This window comes from Halichoerus grypus, chromosome 8 (genome assembly GCF_964656455.1).
Source record: "Halichoerus grypus chromosome 8, mHalGry1.hap1.1, whole genome shotgun sequence".
Classification (NCBI taxonomy): Eukaryota; Metazoa; Chordata; class Mammalia; order Carnivora; family Phocidae; genus Halichoerus; species Halichoerus grypus.
In genome coordinates, this window is record NC_135719.1 from 64,204,544 (window position 1) to 64,226,503 (window position 21,960).

The 21,960-nt window shown below is 33.6% G+C and overlaps 1 protein-coding gene across 2 annotated transcripts in view; it reads left to right on the top strand.

Annotated features, from left to right (window-relative positions):
- Positions 1 to 21,960, top strand: part of MYEF2 (myelin expression factor 2) — a 38,522-nt gene that overhangs the window by 8,250 nt on the left and 8,312 nt on the right. The window contains exons 4-16 of one of the 2 annotated variants that reach the window (XM_036075942.2): positions 15 to 22; positions 127 to 220; positions 3,609 to 3,800; positions 4,504 to 4,657; positions 5,194 to 5,243; positions 5,364 to 5,427; positions 10,124 to 10,225; positions 11,706 to 11,756; positions 12,052 to 12,120; positions 12,365 to 12,463; positions 12,762 to 12,824; positions 14,547 to 14,755; positions 14,834 to 14,885. In XM_036075942.2, the coding sequence (XP_035931835.1) occupies positions 15 to 22; positions 127 to 220; positions 3,609 to 3,800; positions 4,504 to 4,657; positions 5,194 to 5,243; positions 5,364 to 5,427; positions 10,124 to 10,225; positions 11,706 to 11,756; positions 12,052 to 12,120; positions 12,365 to 12,463; positions 12,762 to 12,824; positions 14,547 to 14,755; positions 14,834 to 14,885 (1,207 nt within the window). The remainder of the gene's footprint in view (positions 1 to 14; positions 23 to 126; positions 221 to 3,608; positions 3,801 to 4,503; positions 4,658 to 5,193; positions 5,244 to 5,363; positions 5,428 to 10,123; positions 10,226 to 11,705; positions 11,757 to 12,051; positions 12,121 to 12,364; positions 12,464 to 12,761; positions 12,825 to 14,546; positions 14,756 to 14,833; positions 14,886 to 21,960) is intronic. The other variant, XM_036075944.2, reaches the window with a different exon arrangement.

Sequence of the window (21,960 nt, forward strand, 5' to 3'; positions counted from 1 at the left end):
CTACCTGGATATAGGGTTGTGGGTAAGAATTTTTTTTTAAAGTATCTTAAGTCAAATTTAAACTTCTGATTGGGAAAAAGAAAACTTAGTAAATAAACATTTCCTATAAATTTTTTCCCCATTAAGTGTGGTTGAATTCAAAGATGAAGAATTTGTAAAGAAAGCACTAGAAACTATGAACAAATATGATCTTAGTGGAAGACCCCTGAATATTAAAGAGGTAAGATTTCTTATATTTGGAATAATTTAAACTTTTGAATGTAAGGACATGTTTTCTTTGATTTTCATCTTTGGGGATGTATTTCTCTGACTATAACTTTTTTTTTAACATAGATGCTTATCAAAGCTTTATATAATTGATCACAGTTTTGCTTGTACATGGTTTCCTATTTGCCTTTAAGCAGTTTTATATATTTGATTTGTTGTAAGTTATTATAAGCAGGGGTACATGATTAAAAAAATTTCAGATATTTGAAGATGGCGAACTTCTAGGTGCTGACTTTATTTGGTACAGACATTTTCAGTTTTTAGATTGTGTTGCTTAATTTGAGAAATATAATAGATATTCTTGTAGTTGATAATAAAAGGTTGCTTAATAATGCAAATACCTTATGGCTTTGAATAAGATTGATACTCACTTTTAATTAAAATTACCTTGAAACTGTGCCAGATTAAAATTTAAGAAAACTTATGAATCAGTTAGTGAAATTAGTAATTGGAACTTGGAAACCCCTAAAGTGGAGGTATTCCCTTTGTATGGAACTGTAGCAGTATAAATCCGTTGAAAAGAGAATGATCAGAAGATAGATAAAAAACTATTTATACTTTGACCTTGGTAATGATTAGCTTGAACAGAAGTCATTCTCATGTCTTCCTTTAGTTCATATTGTTACTCTTATCTGAATAGTTGGATCACAGACCAGTTACGTATATATTTTTGCTAAAGTCTGTATTACAAATGATTGAGATTGTATGTTAGGACCCCGATGAGTCTCCACCAGCAAGGTTGCAAGTCAATGGTAGTAGAGCATTACTGTGGGTCACAGTTTAATTTGGTATAGTAATGATTTGAGTCCCACCTCTGTCACTTTCTAACTCTGTGACTAGGCATGTTACTTATGCTCTAAACCTCAGTAATTATAATAGTACTAATGATAGGATTCACCTAATAGGGTTTTTATGAGGATTAAATGAGATAACATGGTAAAGAATTCAGGCTCTGGTATCAGATAATCTGTGACTCAGGGCAAATTACTTACCTTTAATTACTTAACAAATTGCCTAACTCTAATTACTCTCTATTTCTTTGTTAACTTATCACTGAAATGGGAATAATATTAGAAGCTATCTGATAGTTTTATAAGGACTCAGAGAGTTAATATATATAAAGCATTTGATAAATGTTAGCTACCCTGATTGTGATGTTATTATATAAAGTACTTAGCACAGTGCTCAAAATATTAAATAACTACACAATAAATGTTAGCTGTAATAATAATTGATTGTTGTTACTCCTGTCCAAGGTGGGAATGTTACTGGTTGTTGGGTCTCTTGATCCTGAGTATGAGGTGATAATAGTTTAAAATTAAAGGCCATGCCACCAACAAATACAAGTATCCCAAATCCCTTTATTGGAGTCAGCTTCTGAATTCCTCTAATTCTGTTTGAGTCTGGGGGTTCTTTCATTCTTTATTTTTCCTTTTTAATATTTTGACTGGGAAGTGGAGAATTAGTAGAGAAAGTTTAGACTGTTGTAGTCTATGCCAGCCATTTAAGTGGTGGTTTTTATGCTAAAGGTCAAGCCCATGTTGTTTGTTATTTTAAGTTTTAGCACATCATAGATCCTCAGTAATATTTCAGAGACCCTAATATAGAGTTATGTGATCCAAATTGATGTAGGATACTTCCATTTGAAACTTTTTTTAAGAGAGAAAAATAACCGAGTTTGGCCTAGCTAAATGAAGAGGTATTCTTTATCCAGTTAGCTTTTTTGGATTAATATCATAAAGGTCCCTTTTCTGGGAATATCTAATTTACAGAGGGGTGGCTGAGCTCAGGGCTAAAACTACTAGTGAGAAAATACTAAGGAAAATATATTTCCAGTATTCCTTACCAGATATTAGAATTGTATTTTTTCATTATATTAAATGGGGGTTAGTAGCAGTTAAAAGCTTATAGGCCCTCTAATAGCAATAGCTGGTGGTGACTGGCAGGCTGTCATCCAAGGGGAAAAGAGGAATAAAAATCATGTTATATAGTGGTTAATTTGTTTTAGATAAATTGTATTTTATATATGTTTTATGTATTTTATATGTGTATGTATATATTTTTGTGTGTACACATATTTATATATATGTGAAATATAAAGAGAGAAATATAAGAATATGCTTTATTAATGTTAAGATGTTAAGGACAATCAACCTATCTTAATAGTTTATGAAGCACCTCTCCTATCCCTCCTCCTCTCCCCATAGGTAACCACTATCTTAAATTTTGCATTTGTACAAGTTTTTGAAGCTTTAGTTAGACCTGAAGCATTTATTATTTATTAACTTAAAAATTTTATAGCATTTTTGAAAACATGTATTTCTTTACTTCTGTATTTCTTTTTATTTTTTCATGGTAAGGAAATACTTTGGAAGCTGGTATACCTTTATTGCATTTACTTTTTCACCTTCTATCCTCCCAGCCTTCCTAGAGAATTTCTTAAGGTTATCCAACTTTCTTTTTATTAGTATCCCTAGACTGAGACCAGCAGAGCAGCGTTGATGGTTACATTTATCATTTTCATTTGGTATTGCAGATGATAGTCTATCAATGTGTTTATGTGTTTTTTGTTTGTTTGTTTTTTGCATTCCACCTAGTGAGATGAGTGAGAAGTACGTTTAAATTCGCTTTTTTAGTTTTGTTTAAAGGTAGAGTATTTCTGTTATAAAGTTAATGAACTTAATGAAAAGCAGTGTTTATTATTCTTCACTTGGACACTTAGCCTTTCTTTATCATTCCCCCACCTCTTCATCTTTGGTAATAATCAATTGTCAGATCATAATCATTGTTGAGGAAGGAAAAAGGTTGGAAAGTGGGTAATTATATTTTGTTTAGGAATGAAATTTACACATTATAAAAGTTCCCCTTTACCCCAATATTCCTGGGTTTTATAACAGTCTGTTCCACTGTTGCAAAGCTTTGAATTAGTCTGATTTGGCATTGCCTTGGGCATCCAGTGGTGAGAATTCACCATTACTGCATTTCGGAAAGAAAAGAGTCAACAGTAAGTATTTTGTTCCTCTTGAATTATGTATATTTATGTGTTGTGTCATATATTTGTACACTAGTATGAGGGCAAAATTAAACTAATTTCAAGTTCTTAAGTGACTTTAGTGATTGGAAAGAGGTATTTAATTGACACCCCTGGAGACTGAAATCTTTTGTCTGTCCACAGGTTTTTATGGGACTGAATTCCCTGGATAAGAAAAAAAGCTCACTCTTCAAGAGAGCCAATAATTTGAGCCAGTTGGGATAGCTACTGTAGAATTTGAAGTTGTTATTTTAATGATACAGATTTATTGATGTGTCTAGTGGTATTTAACATTCAATGTGTGTTATAGGATCCTGATGGAGAAAATGCTCGTAGGGCATTGCAACGAACAGGAGGATCATTTCCAGGAGGACATGTACCCGATATGGGATCGGGGTTGATGAATTTACCACCTTCCATTCTCAATAATCCAAACATTCCTCCTGAGGTTATCAGTAATTTGCAGGCTGGTAGACTTGGTTCCACAATTTTTGTTGCTAATGTAAGTTTAAGCTTTAGTCTAAAATTTTGTCATTCAGTATTTAATTCTAATCATGAGATTATTAAATTAGATGAATGGGCTGTAGGTTTATAGAACATTTTGCTTATTTTTAACTAAAGTAAGTGGAACAGTAATTATTGTAAACTCGAACCCAGTTTAAGTCTATATATGTAAGATTAGGGTGTAAATATGAGTAGGATTCTTTAAAAGAGAACTGTGGAATTTATAAATACCTAAGCAGTTCTTGAAAATATTTACTTGCATTATATGTGATTTTTGTTCATATTGGGAAATGGATTTCTTTCTTTAGCTTTGTTATTTGATATTTGTGAATGTGCACGTTGTAGTTGGTTTGTCATTTGTTCAAAGCTTTTGAAAGTCAGTGATATCAACAATACTTTCCAAAATCTGAATTTCTCTCAGTAAAAATAGATGTGCAAGTTTCAAATGTATAAAACAGGATTGGGCAGTTGAGAGACTATTTCGGGAATTAAAAAAAAATTCAGGAGAAGGAACAATGTGGATGTAGCTTAATTGATTTTAAACAACTGAAGATGTTTTTACTTGAATATTCTTGATGTACTGTCTAACAAGAAGTATACTTCTTTATAGTTTTGACAGTTTAGAAAAGATTTGTTTGTATTATTTATAAATTGGGAGAAGGGTTTATTAGGTATGTAACTTTATATAATTTTATGTTAAGCTTGACTTCAAAGTTGGTTGGAAGAAGCTAAAGGAGGTGTTCAGCATAGCTGGAACTGTAAAGCGGGCAGATATTAAAGAAGACAAAGATGGCAAGAGCAGAGGAATGGGCACAGTCACTTTTGAACAAGCAATTGAAGCAGTTCAAGCAATTTGTATCCTGATTTACACTTTAGCATTATTTAATAAGGTTGAAGAAGCTTGATACCATTTTGTGGGGGTCATGGAATTTAAGGTTGCCTGGCTTAGAAATGTGTATTAGACTTTAGTCTCCAGCACATAAAACCTTTACTATGTCCAAGTACTAAAGTCACTCTTAAAACTTGAATTAGCTATGCATAAGCCTGGTATGAACTTCTTTCTACTTTCTCTTCCTACCACAACTAATTGTATGTATATCTGCTGTTGACAGTTAATGTAATCCATTGTACATTAATGCAGTTGCTTTAAATGAAACCTTGTTAATTTTCTTTTTTCAGTGGTTGAATTAGATTATATTTTATTTATAAAGTAAAACTGTAAAGCAAAGAATTCAAGATTTTTCTTTGAGTATATGGAAGAGACTAATACAAATAAGTACAGTAGTAAAGATGTTAAAATTATAGAGGTAGTCTGACTCTAAGATTATTCAAAATGTGTGTTCAAGTATAATTTTATAGTCTTAACTGAGTTTCCTTGACTGAACCAACAGCTATGTTCAATGGGCAGTTTTTGTTTGATAGACCTATGCATGTGAAAATGGTGAGTTCCTATATATCACTTCAACCCTCCAACCTCTTCAAATCTTTTATCTGCTCTCCTCTGCATTTCAGATCCTTTCAGTTATGAATTAACCATATAATAAACTTTTTTTGCAATTAGGATGACAAGTCTGTCCCTCATGAAGACTACCGTTCACATGATAATAAAACACCACAGTTACCACGTAAGTAAAAGTTATTATTAGAAACAGTGCAGAGTATTTGTTTTTCAATTTTATTATATGCTAAGCAAAACTCTTTATTTTTGTGCCTATATCGCACATTGCCCTCAGTTTAGGGTTAGTTTTAGGAGTTATGGAGGTAGGTTGTCATGTTGATGAGGAAGAGTGAAAAGATAAGTATGTACCATTTTTTTTTGGTGTTTTTCCTGGTTATACTAGCCATACATACTAAAAAAAAAATTGGTAAGTTCATATACATGAAGGGAAGAGGAGTCCTTTTAATTTTACCACAAGTAGACTCCATTATAACATTTTTGTGTATCTTTCCTAGCCTTTCTTTATATGTATATTTTTTTACATAGTTGAGTACTACCATATAAATAATTTTGTATTTTTTTGTGTGTGTTTAACATTAATAAACAGTATTCCATGTTGAAAATTCTTTCCAAGTATTTTTATTAGGTGTATAATAGTCTATCGTATAGATGCTCCATAATTATTTCAGTGTATAATAGTCTACGTATAGATGCTCCATAATTATTTTGCAGTTATGTTTGGTATATTTGTTTTAACTTTTTCTCTTTAATTATCAACAGAGTAATTCATGTCTTTGTATACAAATATTTGGTATGTTTTTTATTTCCTTCAAGTAGATATACAGGTTCTCAGGTATGCTCATTGATCAGTATTATCAAATTGTTTTCCAAATGATTAAAACACAGTGTAATGTACTTAACATCTCTGTCTCAATGCTCCATCTGCAAAATGAGGATGCTAATAGCACTTTTATCATGGGTCTGGCATGAGTGTTGCATGAGTTAATATATGTAAAGCACTTAGAACAGTTCTGGTATAATGTACATACTCAAAAATACTAGCTCTTGTTCTTACTATTTTACTATACTGTCTCTGGTTTTTATTAAAGTTTTTTAATCATAGAATATTTTAAATATACAGACAAAAATAAAATTACTTCTGTAGTTATCACAGGCCATATTTGTTTTAGATGAGTTTTCTTTAAGTAAAATTTTACAGATAAAGTTGAGACTCCCCCTCTCTCCTGACCACCAGATATACCATACCAAGAGGAACAACTTAAGGAATATAGTGTTTATCACTTAGGCTTTAGTCATTTGGCTACGCATTTATACATCCATAAACACTACATGAAATTGTTTTGCTGGATATAAAATTTGGGGTGAGTGACATCATATTGTATATATTATTCTGCAGCTTGCTGTTTTTGGTTGAATATCGTTTTTGAGATGCATTTATATTGATAGTTGTAGCTCTAGTTCCTTCATTTTAACTTGCTAATACCACATTATATATATTTTTTTGTTTTTTAGGTTATTCTAGTTTTTGGCCATTAGAAACAGTACTAAGTTGGGGAGTATTTATTCTTTTTCTGTTAGAATAATCTGTTCTCTCAGTGTTCATGAGAAATTACTTGTAATACTGTCTGGCCTTCCTGTATTATTTGGGGGAAGACTTGAACTAATGATTGTTCATATTTCCTATTGCTTCTTGAGTCAGTATTGGTTATTTCTATTTTTCTAAGATTTTTACCATTTTTGTTCATTTTCAAATCTTTGGCATAAAATAGTCTCTTAAATTTCTGCTACATCTATAGTTCTTCCTCTGATAAATTCCAAAGGTTTGCAGTTTCTCTTTTTTCTTGGTCAGTTTTGCTTAGATTTTTCAGTTTAATTAGTACTTTCAAAGAAGTGAATTTCATTTTTGTATCTTAATTTCTGCTCTTTGCTTTAATACTTTCTTCTCTCTATTTCTTTGGGTTTAGTTTCTTATTTTTGTCCAAATTCCTTAAGCTGAATGTTTACTTCACTAATTTTGCAGCCTCTCTTTTCTAGTAAAAGTAGTTATAACTATTAAATGTAGCTGTTGTACACAGGTTTTAGTATGGAGTATTTTTATTGTGATTTAGTTTTTATTAAATTACTATTATGATTTCTTCTTAAGCCATACATTTTTGAGTTTCTAACTGTATGGGGCTTTTTCTTACTAATTTTTAACTAAACAGTGTGGCCAGAGAAGATATGATTGTGATTCTTGGAATTAATTTGGACTTTGCATTATGGCCTACTATATGGCACTATTTTAATATATATTCCAGGTGTGCTTGGTGAGTGCAGTGTTCTATATATGTCCATTAAATCAAGTTTGTTAATCATTTACATTTTCTTATGTCTCTATTAATAATCATGTCTGCTTGTGCTGTCAATTACTGAGAGTTGTATATGGTAAAATTTCCCACTAGAATGTTGGATTTGTCTCATTTTTTCTTGTTTTTACTTTAAGTATTTTGAAACTAACTTAGTAGGTACATCCAAGTTCAGAACTGATATATTTTCCTAATGAATCAAAATTTTATCTTTTAAAATGATTTTATCTTTAGTAACTAAGTCTTTTGTCTAATATTAATATAGATACAACAGCTTTGTTTTGTTTATTCACATTTATTGATTTATTTGGATTTTTGCCCATTATCTTATTTTGTATTATATTTTTCTGTTTTTTTTACAAATATTTTTCTCCTATCTTGCTTTCTCATTTAGTGGTTATCCTGGATTTTTAATATAGTGATATGAAGTCTGGAGTTAATGTAATTCTTTTATTCAATAATAGAGTGACCTTTGAATGTTTTAGTTCTGATCACTTTTCTACTGAATTAGGTGCTATTATTGCTCGTTGTCTTAGTTCTGTATTGCTTTTTTTAGTCCCCCAAATTAGGCATTACTATTATTTACCATTTTTTTTATCTTACCTTTCTCTGCTTTCACAGACCCTGGCACTAATTTTGTTTTCCCTGAAGGATATATCTTAAAAGCTCTTTCAATGAGGATCTGTTGTTAGTAAATTTTCTCAATTTTGGATAGTCTATAAATATCTTCAAAGATAGTTTTGCTGCTTTGCAGTTTAAGATTGGTAGTTATTTTGTCTCAGCACTTTGAAAATATCCCAGTCTTCTGGCTTCCATAGTTGCTATATTAAGTCAACTATCAGTTGAAATGTCCTTTCTTTATAGGTAATCTTTGTTCTTCATGTAGCTGATTTTAAGATACTTGTCTTTGGTATGCAGTTTTCTACAATGTGGGTATGAATTACTTTTTATTGAGCTTTCACAATATGAGGATTCAGTTTTTTTAAAGTAAATTCTGGAAGATTCTCAGCTCATGTGTTTTTGAATATTGCCTTTTCTTTCTTTACAGGGCAGTCTTTTTCTCCCTCAACCAAATTTACCTTATCACTTATTATTTATCATCTTTCAAGATCCTGCCTGGCTTTCTGCAGGGGCTTCTGGTTTATTTTTGCACTATTAGTACTCTTCTATTTATTTAGATAAAAAAATATCCTCTGTTGTATTCAGACTTCTTCTCTTATCTGTTCTTTTGAGATTCATGTTTTTATATATTCTTCTCCATTGAGATATAATATGAATTCATAGACTTTGACAGAATCAGTTTGTTGTTCTAATCATTATTAATGTCCTCATTTTTCCCTTCTCTTATTTTGCTCAAATTATTGTAACTTGTTAAGTGGGAGCCTTCTCATTTCCTATGCTGCTGATACTCTTACTTTTGGTAAAACTTGATTTCCCAGATTTGGGAAGATTTTTTTTTTTTTTTTTTGGTCCCAGAGACATGGGATTGGCCTAATTTCAAGGAGTCCTGGTTCTTTTTAATGACGAATGATATCAGAGATAAAAATAGGAGTTTTAGGTATAGACATGAGATTGCTGTTAGTCAAATGTGCTATTGCTTTCAGTTAGACCATTTTTAGGAACTGAGCTGAGAAAAGGTATTTCATTTACCAGATCACATTAATCTTTCCAACTTAACACAACATGCTTCCGTACTTTATCTTTTAAAAAATATATATGGTATATCATTTTCTCAGCCCCTGCCACTTAATTGCTACATTGACTAGCAAGAACTTTAAAGCCATACTCAGATTTAGTAGAATAAAATAGTTCCCACTCAAATGTTAAGTCTTTAAGGTTGTGAAATCAACTTCTTAAAGTCTATTTTCAACAAATTTAATTAGTTTATTTTAAGAGAGAGTAAGAAGAATACTAGATTTAGAGAAGAAAACTTAAATTCTAGTCCTAGCTTAATCCCATAGCTAAATGACATTATACAAGTAACTTAAAGTCTCAAAAATTTCCTCCTCTATGGAAAATAGATGTGAAAACACTTAGGGTGCCATATAAATGTCAATAAATATGTCATGGACAAAACCAGATAATGTAACGTTTGTTTTATTCAATATTATGTTGTCATTGTTGTTGACTTTTTAGTTTGATTTAAAGCATCTTAAAAGTAATTCTATTTTAAGTGGTTCTACAAATTTGAGCAAGGTTCTCATTTTCAGATATGTATATCATTTATAAGGTGTATAATATTATTCAAAATCCTCTTGGTATTTCATTAATCCTTTTCAGTATGCCTTGAACCCAGGATATAAGATGGGCCTGCTTCATAAAACACTTCTCATTAATAAATGGTATTATAGTGAGGCTTCAGTGGGCTGCATTCTGATGAAAGCAAGAACCAGTGCTCTTATTGGCAAATTTGCAAAATTTTGGAAATTTTACTACAGGCATCTAGCTTTAAAAAATTTATTTAGTGCCAGTTAGTTAATTATATATGGGTTAGTAATATTCTTATTTATGCTTTAGGCGGTCTTGGAGGCATTGGAATGGGACTTGGTCCAGGCGGACAGCCTATTAGTGCCAGCCAGTTGAACATAGGTGGTGTAATGGGAAATTTAGGTCCAAGTGGTGAGTATTCTCACATTATTTCTTTTTAAATGGTACATTTGCTAGATTACAAAGCTTACATTTACTAGTTTGTAATAATGTTCAAAGGACTCTGTTTATAGTTGAGCATTTAGGATGTCATTCAGCCTGAAAAAAGAATGAAACCTCAAGAGCAGAGAACATGAAAGAGGGTGAGCCAAGGTCAGTCAGGTTCCTCAGAGGCCATCTGTGTTGTAGCTAGTCTTTTAGCACTTTGGATTTTAAAACGTCTGTAAGGCAGAAGGCAAATGTTTAAATGTAGTGCCTTGTGTGTTGTGGATATACAGTATTTGTATTGACTGAAATGCTACCCTCTCATAAGCAGGTGAAATTTATATGTATAGCTGGGAAGGTAGCTTTCCAGAGAGCTGTTTGGCTCTTTACCTGGACTAATTTACAGTTTGTCTTTGAAGATTAGTTTTTTAAACTTTGTGGTTTCAGAACCCTTTTAGTCTCTCAAATTTCGTTGAGGATCCCAAAGTGCTTTCATTTATGTAGTTATGTTTGTCAATATTTACTGTATTAGAAATTAAAACTTAGAAATTTAAAACTACTTACGTATTTAAGATAACAGTAATAAACTCGTGTTAATATAAATATAATTTTTAAGAAACTAAGTTGTATTTTCCAATACAAAAAAATTAGTGAGAAGAGTGGCATTGTTTTACCTTTTTTGTACATCTCTTTAATGTTTGGTTTAATGCAAGACATCCCATGCTCTTGTATCTGCTTCTGCATTTAGTTTGTTAGAGTATCATACAACGTGTAGTTTCTGGAAAATTACACCTTATATTCATGAGAGAATGAGAGTAAAACAGTCAAATATCTTAATATTATGTGATGAATGAAATAGTTTTGACTTACTGGACCCCAGACCATACTTCAAGAACTGTGTCTTAATTGATGGACTAATAAATGCTATCAGATTTCCTGTTTTTGCTGAGATGCTATAGCTAAACCTGTAAATTATGAGGGTAGCTATACCGTAATCATTCTGACCCAAACAGATAGAAACTTTGTCCCTTACTCTTAGGCCCTCCACCCTCCTAAACACATGCTTTTTTATTTTTAGTTTTTTACTGCTCCCTTAGCTGCCATGTAAGGAGTCCTTACTTTCTGACTTGATCTCTCAATCTGCTCTGGTGATATTTGTGTTTGTGTGGTGTGTCGAAAAAAAAAAAAAAAGAGGGAACAGTTACCTAGTCCTAGATATTCTCTGCTTGAATGTGAGTGTGACCAGTGACTTTTGTTTTCTCATTGAATAAATATTCATAGAAGCCTCTTTGAAGACTCATGCTTAGACAGCTGATGTGGCATAACACACAAGCCACCTGTGCCCTGCTGCTTCTCTAGCGTTCCATCATGACTAGGCCAGTGGTATCTTTTGCTGTATTGCGCTATGTCATTCTTTAGTCATAAAAATAAGATTGACTGAACGTACATACTGTGTATTTTATTTGAGGTATGGGAATGGATGGTCCAGGTTTTGGAGGAATGAATAGAATTGGAGGAGGTATGTATAAGCATTTGTTTTTTGTATGTACCCATCACCATTTTTAGTAAATTAGAAGCTGTGTTGAGAATTCCAAGGAAAAAACATCATGGTTTATTGTTGGCTCACACCTAAAGGCTGCTAGCAGAAATTGAGCCTGGTACATACTTAAGGGATATGGAAATTGATGTGTTAAGAAGCCCCTGGACAAGGTAGGGTGGATGAAGAGCTTACTGATGAGACTTAACATTTACAAAATGTACCTTTCGGCTATATAACTGACAGTCAAATCTCAGAATTAATCTTTATTCCATAGGAATTGGGTTTGGTGGTCTGGAAGCAATGAATAGCATGGGAGGATTTGGAGGAGTTGGCCGAATGGGAGGTAGGTAAATGTAGGAATGGGTACTGTAGATGTCTTCGGAGGGCATATGGGCATAGGGAATAGGGACAGGCATGATGGGACTGGGGATATTATATGGCATGTGAGGTAAGTTGGTAAATCACGGACGTTTTTGTATTTGTGACTTTTGCTGTCTTTTCAGTTTAGTTTCAAAATTTTCCTAAATGGATTACCGTGTACTCTGATGCACTTGAAAAAGGGTTAATTTGTTGCATAATCTTTTCAGAGCTGTACCGTGGTGCGATGACTAGTAGCATGGAGAGAGATTTTGGACGTGGTGATATTGGAATAAATCGAGGCTTTGGAGATTCCTTTGGTAGACTTGGTAGGGCTGGCTGCATATTTCTCCTTTTCTTTTTGCAGGTCGTATTTTTCAGAGTCTGTTTCCTTTTTTTTTGTGAACAATTGGAAGTTAATAATGTTTCACATAATTTATTACTTGATGAAAAATACTTTAGGAATTTTAATGTACTTGCTCACTTTTTCAGTATATTATATATTTGAACCCTATTTCTAGAAGACATATTTTTTGGTTACTGTACATCTGAGAGCATAGTACCTTGGGGATTTTAAAATACGATTATTCAAATTAATTAGTATATTATCTTTCCATCCTTGTTTAGGCAGTGCAATGATTGCAGGAAGAATAGGAGCTTCTAACATGGGTCCAGTAGGATCTGGAATAAGTAGGTTTAAATTTTACTAGAATTTATTCAGTAATATTTGAGTGCTTGCAAAAGAGTTTGCAAGAGTAGTTATTGTAGTATAGTAATACTTTGTTCTTATGTGTTAATATGTCTTGTCATAATTTAGAGAAATTTTGATACTTACTGAGGTTTTCTGTTTGATCACTGTTTGAAATTTCTAAACTAACTTTGAATTTTACTTCTTTGACATTTTTAAACTAACACCAGAGTATGTGTTAACTGTCAGCTAATCCAAGAAGCTCCATTCCAACTAAGGAATCGGGGGATTTCTGTGATCACATGTCAGGAGCAACTTTTGCCTTAGCACCAGCTTTGTTCCCTTGCCTGTTGTCTACAGCTGCTCTTGGTGACTAGCTTATTTCATCTGTGAACATCTTGTGTCTTTTGGTAGATGCAGGTGAATCGCCCCAGTTGTAATACCTCTAGAGACCCCTGAGGTTGAGGGCTAAGGTTGAAAGAGATGTTTATTTCCTCTCCTCTTAAACTTTTCCTGTGACAGAATCAAGAGTAGTTGCCCCATGTCTCCCATCTGTTGCCACTACCACATTTGAAGCCTTATATTAAGTCTTAAGACATGGCTCAGTTTTTGATCTCTGTTGCTTACTGAGCCATGTCTCTATGAGCTCTCCATACTTTACTGACTTCTTTTAATTGAAATCTCACAAATAGGAAATATAGCCTACTTGAACTTTTCTAAAATCCTATCAGCTAAAGATATTTACTTCCATTGTATCTTGCTTCTCGTTCCCTTTCATCATTTTTTTAGCCTTGGTCATTTTCCCATTAATCATAACTTCCCTACTTTCCTTTTTCACCTCAGTGTTTATACTTCTGTTTTCCTACCTTTGTATTTGTTATTCATAGAAAGTCAATTTGAAGGTAATGTTAATTTTTAGAATTTCTATATATGGGGATATTAAGTACAAGAAAAAAGGTTGTTTTGAGAATGAATAGGATTGGAATTAATTAAAGGGGACTCAGTGCATAAGAATGAATTGGGTATGAGCTATGAGTTAAATTCTCAGGCTCTGGCCAAAGGTGCATCATTCCATTTTTTGTTATCTCCTTAAGTTCTATATAATATTGAGATTAAAAGTTAGGTTTTTCTGTGGTTATTGAAAATTGAATTGATATGAAAGAGAAATTGCATGAAAAACAGAAGATACTGAGGTGAAAGAATATTAATGTGGGAGAGTATGATGAGATCAATAGTTAACATGTTGGAGTTGTAATAATTTGAATTCACTTCATATATCTTTGTTCTAGCATTTATTAAACATGGTATTATTAAAGAAAAATGATAAAAGCTACTATAACATTAATGGATCAAGTAACTGGTAGAGAATTTATATAACTTATATGATGTGTTTTATGATCAGAATATAATTTTATAGAAGTATATATGTATGATGTATTTATGTAGTGGCTAGAATGAGCAGATTCAGTTAGCCATTAACATTCAACTAACTGAATGTATACAGATTAAATTCTGTTTCTTAGAAGATTGTTCTATTGTGTATATGAAAATGGTTTTATGTTTATATATGATCCAGTTATATAAATGAATTAATTATTCTCTCCCTTTCTTTCTCAAAAATGATTCTCTCCCTCCTCTTTTTCCTCTTCTTTCTCCTTTTTCTTCCATTTTTAAAACAAAAACACCCAAATTCCCAAAACCCCCCTTCCCTTCTTGAAATCCAGGTGGTGGCATGGGTGGCATGAACAATGTGACTGGAGGAATGGGGATGGGATTGGACCGGATGAGCTCCAGCTTTGATAGAATGGGACCAGGTATAGGAGCTATACTGGAAAGGAGCATCGATATGGATCGAGGATTTCTATCTGGGCCAATGGGAAGCGGAATAAGAGACAGAATAGGCTCCAAAGGCAACCAGATATTTGTCAGAAATGTAAGCAACTAAATGTAAAGGATACTTAAATTTTTTTTTTCTTTGTATATCTGTTACTAATACCTTTTTTCATTCTAGCTGCCTTTTGACTTGACTTGGCAGAAACTAAAAGAGAAATTCAGTCAGTGTGGTAAGTATGCTAATGACTGCAGACATGTTAATATTGATTATGGAGGAACAAATGATTTTAAACTTTCAAACACTGTGTTTAGACCTTACCTGTCCAGATGTTTGTTCCTGGATAGTACGACAGGTCTAATTCCACTTCAAGTAAATTACTCTGCTGTCTTCTGACATAGAGCAGTGCAAATTACTACTAAATAACCAGATTCAGAGTAGAGCCTATCATTGTCTTCTGTGGATAAAGAAAGGGCTTGTTTTATTACCTGATTTTTAAAAGGTTAATATATCATCATTGCTTGCATTTAAAAAGACTTTTTCTTCTGTGGGAAATATTAATGAAAGGTATATTTATTTCCTTGCTTGTAGTGTAGTGCAGTGCATTGTCAACATGACCCCAAAGTGCTGACATCCAAATGATGTGGAGTTAATAGACGAGACTCATTCTGTACACTCTGTTGCCTACACGACACAGGAAACTTAGCTGGTAGCATAGAGTCCACTGCCTGGAATTCCTTAGATACATTCTGGTGGCCCTTCTAGCCCTTTTATAAACTCTTCTTGGCTGTGATGATGCTGTCTGTACAACCTTACTGTGTTCATTAAGTCTGTAGAAGATGAGATGGTTTTATTACTTTAAAAGAGAGCCTTTTTCTTAATGAGAGAATTAGTGTGAGTGGAACAACATAACAGATTTCCTGCCAGTACTTTTCTGCTATTGCATGGTATCCCAGAAACTATAATCACAATGGTAAGCTATAGAGGTGGCATATAGTGATGAAAAGGAACATTCAGTTTCTGAGGGTTGATGGAAACTTAGGAGTATTTAGAATATATCTTCTAATTTTTTGAGATCATTAGGTGAATAACTTCAGTATTCTCCCACAAAGTAGCCTTTGGCTACTATCATAAAGTGGTAGTGATTACCTGTGATCAAAGTGATCACGTGGCTGTCATCTGCTGTGTTCTCAGAGTACTTTATACTCGACTCTGTGGTAATAATCTGCTCACATGTTTTCTTCCCTCCTAGATGGAGGCTCTTGATGCAAGAGCTGTCATCTTTATTCTAACATTTTTCATCGCCTTGGTACATATAGTAAGAGTTTGTTAAGTGTTTATGAGTGAGTTAAGCACTCTGAGCAGATCTTACTCATTTATTCACTTATTTACTCATTGGATAAATCTACAAATAGTGTTATTTTTGATGGTCCGATTAGAAATGTGAACAGAATTAGAAATGTGAACAAAGAAAGATATTATCCCTCTTGCCCTCAAAGAACGTACAGTGTGAATCTGTCTAGGATGTTCTTTTGACTCTTTTTGTTGATCCTTTTTTTTTTTGTATTTCATTTATATTTTATTCAAAGAAGAGAAACTTAATATTTTTTTATTGTAAAAAAGTTGTTGAAAATGATTTAACTCCTAAACAGGTACCACTAAGAGAAAGCAGAATTGTAACAGTTTTGCAGTGTTGGTAATATTTGTAGGAGTAAGAACATCTACCAGAATGAGTAAGCAGCATTTGGCCATGAATCGCATAGACTGCAGAGGAATGAATATACTAGGGAGGGCCTTAGTGAAATATGTCAAATGAGGAGCAGTGACAGCAGGTATAGATGATCTCTGTTATAGTTTCAGTAGAAAAAAAATCTCCAAATGAGATCTGTGACATTATTTTTAACAGTAGAACTGAGACAAATATAGAACAAAGTGGGGCAAACAAATGACATTAATGAAAATGTGACCAATATTGAGTTGACTTTTCTTTACCATATGTAGGCATATTTCTTTTTGAGGTGAGACATGAGCAAGGCTTGCAGCAAACTTGAGGTCTTTTGGTGGGCTTATTGATGGAGTGGCATTGTTTTGATAGAAGGACATCAGCAATTCAAAAATATTTTCTGAAAGGAAAAAAAATAGTATCCAAATCTATACTTAAAAAAATGTGTGCAGCATTTTAGCTGATAAAATGGTTATTATTCTTTACTTTGTTATTTTAGCTCTCTTCTTATGTCCTTTTTTTGATCAGTCTATAATATGAGAGTAATGATTTTTGTTTTTCTCAATTCTATTGTAAAAAGCTTCTGACTTTCAGATTTATATTAAAGCAATACCATGTTTAAATAATTCTCTACCATCTTCCTATTTTTAAACTTGAACTGCATTGTGATGGGAAAGAAAATAAGTTATGGTAATATATAATTAAGTGTTCAGCTATTGACAGCTATGGAAATGATCTGGCTTGTATGAACTGAACCATCCATTTTTCTGCCACGTCCCTTATTTATTTATTTTCAAATCTTAGAAAGTTTTTTCTTTGTTAGTATGGGAAGTTTCTTTTTAACCTGCTGCAAGTCAGTAATGACCTCTTTCACAGTAAAAGGCAGATTTTTGTTGTTTTTTTTTTCCCCTTGAGCCCAAAGTGAGTAAGCATATACGCTTGGTTCCTTCTTAGTAAGAGACTAGTGGTACTCCAGGCATCTTCCCTGGACAATATCTGCCTGTAAGTGGCTCACCAGCAAGCCGTCTGCTTATTAAATGTCTATACAGATCTTCCTCAACTTACGATGGGGCTGTGCTTAACCTACTGAGCATCATAGCCTTGCCTAGCCTACCTTAAACATGCGCAGAACACTTAGCATTAGGCTACAGTTGGGCAAAATCCTCTAACACGAAGCTTATTTTATAATAAAGTATTGAGTATCTCACGTAATTGATTAAATACCATGCTGAAGGTGAAAGAGGGGTTATGTGGGTACAGAATGGTTATAAATGTATGGATTGTTTATCCCTGTGATTGCCTGGCTTACTGGGAGCTGCTGTTCAGTGTCTTCTGCCCAGTGTCGTGAGTATCATATCACAGATCACTAGCTTGGGGGAAGGTCAAAATTCAAAGTACAGTTTCTACTGTGTATCACTTTCGCACCATCATGATGTCAAAAAAATCGTAAGTCGAACCATTATGAGTTGGGACCGTCTGTAGTGGCTAACTGTCCGTGATAGGGCAGGTACAAAGGCCCTAGACAATGTACTTTAGGTTATACTACCCTCAGTACAGTTCCTCAGCCTTCGTAATTTAGGGGAAAATGTGTTCAGATATCCCCAAATATGTAACAGGATGAGAAATAAGTGACTGTAGTAAAAATAGATCTCTTTTTATCCCACCCTATGTAATTCCTCAGTGACATGCATTTTTAAGAAAGCGGAGTATAAATAAATTAACTGACTCATTCAGAATTGGACCCTACATTAGTTTAAGTTGTGCTAATGGGGTCAAATAGACATAGTCTTTCAAACTTGCTCCCATATTTACTGTCCAGTTTAGCTGTACTTTGACCTTCTGGCTCAGTATGATGCAGGACCATAACATTTTAGAACTGCAGTGCAAGGAAAGCCCGTTTAATTATTCTTCTATAAACCATGTAAACAAATACAACTTTGTTTCACACATTTCCATTATGGAGTTTTTCTAGATCAGTATGCTTGTTAACCGGATAGAAAGTAGAGACTTGTGGTAGATTTTCTTTACTAAAGCACATGCTGCTTCAAGCATGACTAGTAGACTTTAACTCTGGAATAATTTAATAGTAAAAATAATGCAGTAACAGTAAAAATAATATACAAAGAGCATTCATTGATAGAGTCACTTTCTTTTGTTTGTAAAGAAACACTAAAGCTTTGTTTTTTGTCCCTTGTATCAAAATTATGGCTTCTTGTAGAATATCTGATTTTGCTTTTTTTCCTCTTGTTTCTATGTTACAGCTTCACTTTGGTAGTAGATTTATATTGAACCATTTATTTGTGCTTTTAATTTGGTGTATTTTTAGATATGCTTTTATATCAGCATTTCCCAAAGCATACCCCAGGATGTTAATAGGCTGGATTAAATAAAGTGAAAAGTTCTCTTTCACTGAAGGATAAGTCATTTTTATAACTAGTATATTGGTAACAGCAGTATGTTTGATTATTCTGTGGTACTGATTTCTCATTGCATACTATTTTGTCCTATAACTGTTGTTAAAACAGCAGTTCTATTTTTGTTTTTCATGGAATCATACAAGATCAGTAGATATTTAAGTCCTTTAAGAAAGTCCTCAAGAGCATGTAAAAATAGCTAAGGAGGTCTGATTTTAATTTTTTGAAACTAAATTTTTTTCTCCTCGATTATTTATCTTTAGAAAAGTAAATTATCTCAATTGGTGTTTTTATGGGATTTAGAAGAAACTTAGAAAACATAAGACTCTTTCTGGTTCTGTGCCTAGTGGGGATTTTTGGACAGTCTAACCATGAAACACATATAGGCCATTTTCTATAGCCTGAGTGTCCAAACTGTAAGCATGTTGAAGCATCCTGGCTGAGAGACCTTGTCAAATTGAAATGCCGTGAGATCATCGTGAGTCCAGGAATTTGGGGGTCTGAGTGTTGATTCCTAAATTGAGAGATACAATTTAAGAGAAGGAAAAAAGAGAGAAACTTGTCTTGAAAGATTGAGACAGATTTTGCACGAGATAATTACATACTTTCCTTTGAAGTTTTGAAGGTTTCTTGCTTAATGAACCTTAGTGTTATTGCTTATAAACCTATGACGGGATGCTTATGTTAAGAAAAGCCCTAAGTTTTTATAAAAGGTAAAAGTAGAATAAGGAAGAACCTCTAACCTTAAAAGCCCTTGAAAATTCTCCATAGTCTCCTTTGGAGTCACTATACAGTGCTGCCATTTACCAAGGTATGCTTCTTTAATTAAAGTTCTTTTTTTCAGGTCCCAGCATTCAGGATATTAAGAAATTGCTCTACATCTATCTTTAAAGCTTTTTAAAGTTTCATTTTATGTTGTTTATTAGAAAATGTGATTTGTGTTTTTTGTTTTGTTTTAACCAGTTGTAGGTTTATTGTTTGGAACTATTTTAATCATGATAATATAATTTTTTCTGGGGATTAGTCTGTTTTATAACTTTTAGAAACAGTTAAAGGCTGCCTAGCCTGGGTTACAAGATCATGGTTTTGGCTCACTATGACATTTATTAACTTGGACCATTTAATTACTATTGAGTGGGTGAGCAGTTGACCAGCAGTTGGTTTAAAAAAATGCAGTAATGGGGGGCGCCTGGGTGGCTCAGTCGTTAAGCGTCTGCCTTCGGCTCAGGTCATGATCCCAGGGTCCTGGGATCGAGCCCCGCATCAGGCTGTCTGCTCAGCGGGAAGCCTGCTTCTCCCTCTCCCACTCCCCCTGCTTGTGTTCCCTCTCTCGCTGTGTCTCTCTCTGTCAAATAAATAAATAAAATCTTTAAAAAAAAAAAAATGCAGTAATGGTGGGATGGGAAATGGATGAAAAAACAAAAGTAGAAAAGTGGTCCAGGACTGGGTGATAGACACTGGGGAGGGTATGTGCTCTGGTAAGCGCTGTGAATGGTGCAAGACTGTTGAATCTCAGATCTGTACCTCTGAAACAAATAATGCAATATATGTTAAGAAAAAAAGAGAAGAAGATAGCAGGAGGGGAAGAATGAAGGGGGGGAAATCGGAGGGGGAGACGAACCATGAGAGACGATGGACTCTGAAAAACAAAACTGAGGGTTCTAGAGGGGAGGGGGGTGGGAGGATGGGTTAGCCTGGTGATGGGTATTAAAGAGGGCACGTTCTGCATGGAGCACTGGGTGTTATGCACAAACAATGAATCATGGAACACTACATCGAAAACTAATGATGTAATGTATGGTGATTAACATAACAATAAAAAAGTAAAAAAAAAAAAGAAAAAAGAAAAGTAGTCCAGGTTGTTGTAGATAAGAAAGCATTCAGATCAAGATTTAAACAGTAAACAAATTTTTCTAACCATGCATTGAGATTAAAATTGATCCTATCACCTGGAAAAGGGCTTATGCGATTTTTTGATAAGCCCTTTGCTTTTATTGTCCACCTCTTCCTTTTTAGTCCCTTTATAGAACTGAATATGTTTGGCTTTCTTAGTTTGTTGCCAGGCTAAAATTAGCCTATGGTGATTTGGCAACTAGATAATTTTCAAGGAAAGGAAATATTATGGTAAGTAGGCACACAACTCACCTGTTGTGGATCAGGTGATAATACATCCCAGTTTGCCTGGGGATAGTCTCCCTTTGCATCTGCTTTTGTGTGTAATTACTAATAACTCTCCATTTAATTCTCTAAAGTGTTCTAGTTTGGATGGTGGATTTTTACGGACATTTTACAATTTGATAAATGATACCGACTTACTCAAATACCAGTCTCTAGAGTCGGCAATATTAACTGTATATGGAACAATTGTCTGGTTTTCTTCCTCTTCTTCGAAGCTTCTCTGAGGTTCTTTGTGTTCTTACCATCACTGTTTTTACTTTTATTGATTTAAATCTATATCTCTTTCATGCCTATTTCTATAACCCATTTGGTGCCACTCTTACAGTGGAGTTCAAATTGTGATGTTGAATAAATAAATGACTTTGGAACTGTGATTCATAAGCAGAATTAGTGGGGCCCTTTGTGGCCTGGTAAAAATTAAAATTCTGGACAGTTGCTATTATTTGCAGTTATGAAGGAATGAAAAGGAGGATAAAAGGGAAAGAAGAGAGATTAGGGAGATTGGGCAGAAAGTGACAATTTTTTCTAACACTGATTTTGTTTAAATTTAAAAGTTTGTTGGGCATGGTGACTTGGTGGCATTTTGTGCTAGTTTGCCATATTGCTACAAAATTCACTTCAGAAACTAAGAATTTTTTTTAAAGTCTTTATTCATTTGAGAGAGAGAGAGTGTGTGTGTGTGCTCACAAGCTGGGGAAGGGGCAGAAGGAGAGGGAGAAGGAGGGAGCCTGAGCAGGGAGCCTGACATGGGGCTTGATCCCAGGACTTGATCCCAGGACCCCCAGGATCATGACCTGAACCGAAGGCAGACGCTTAACCAGCTAAGCCACCCAGGTGGCCCCAGAAACTAAGAATTTAACATAAGGAATAAATTTTTTATTTTTCTATTTTGATAAAATATTAAATCCTAAGCAAGTTTATTTTGATTTCCTATTTTGTGTATTTTAACATGTATTTTGTTACTTTATATGAATTGCATTATAGTCAGAATA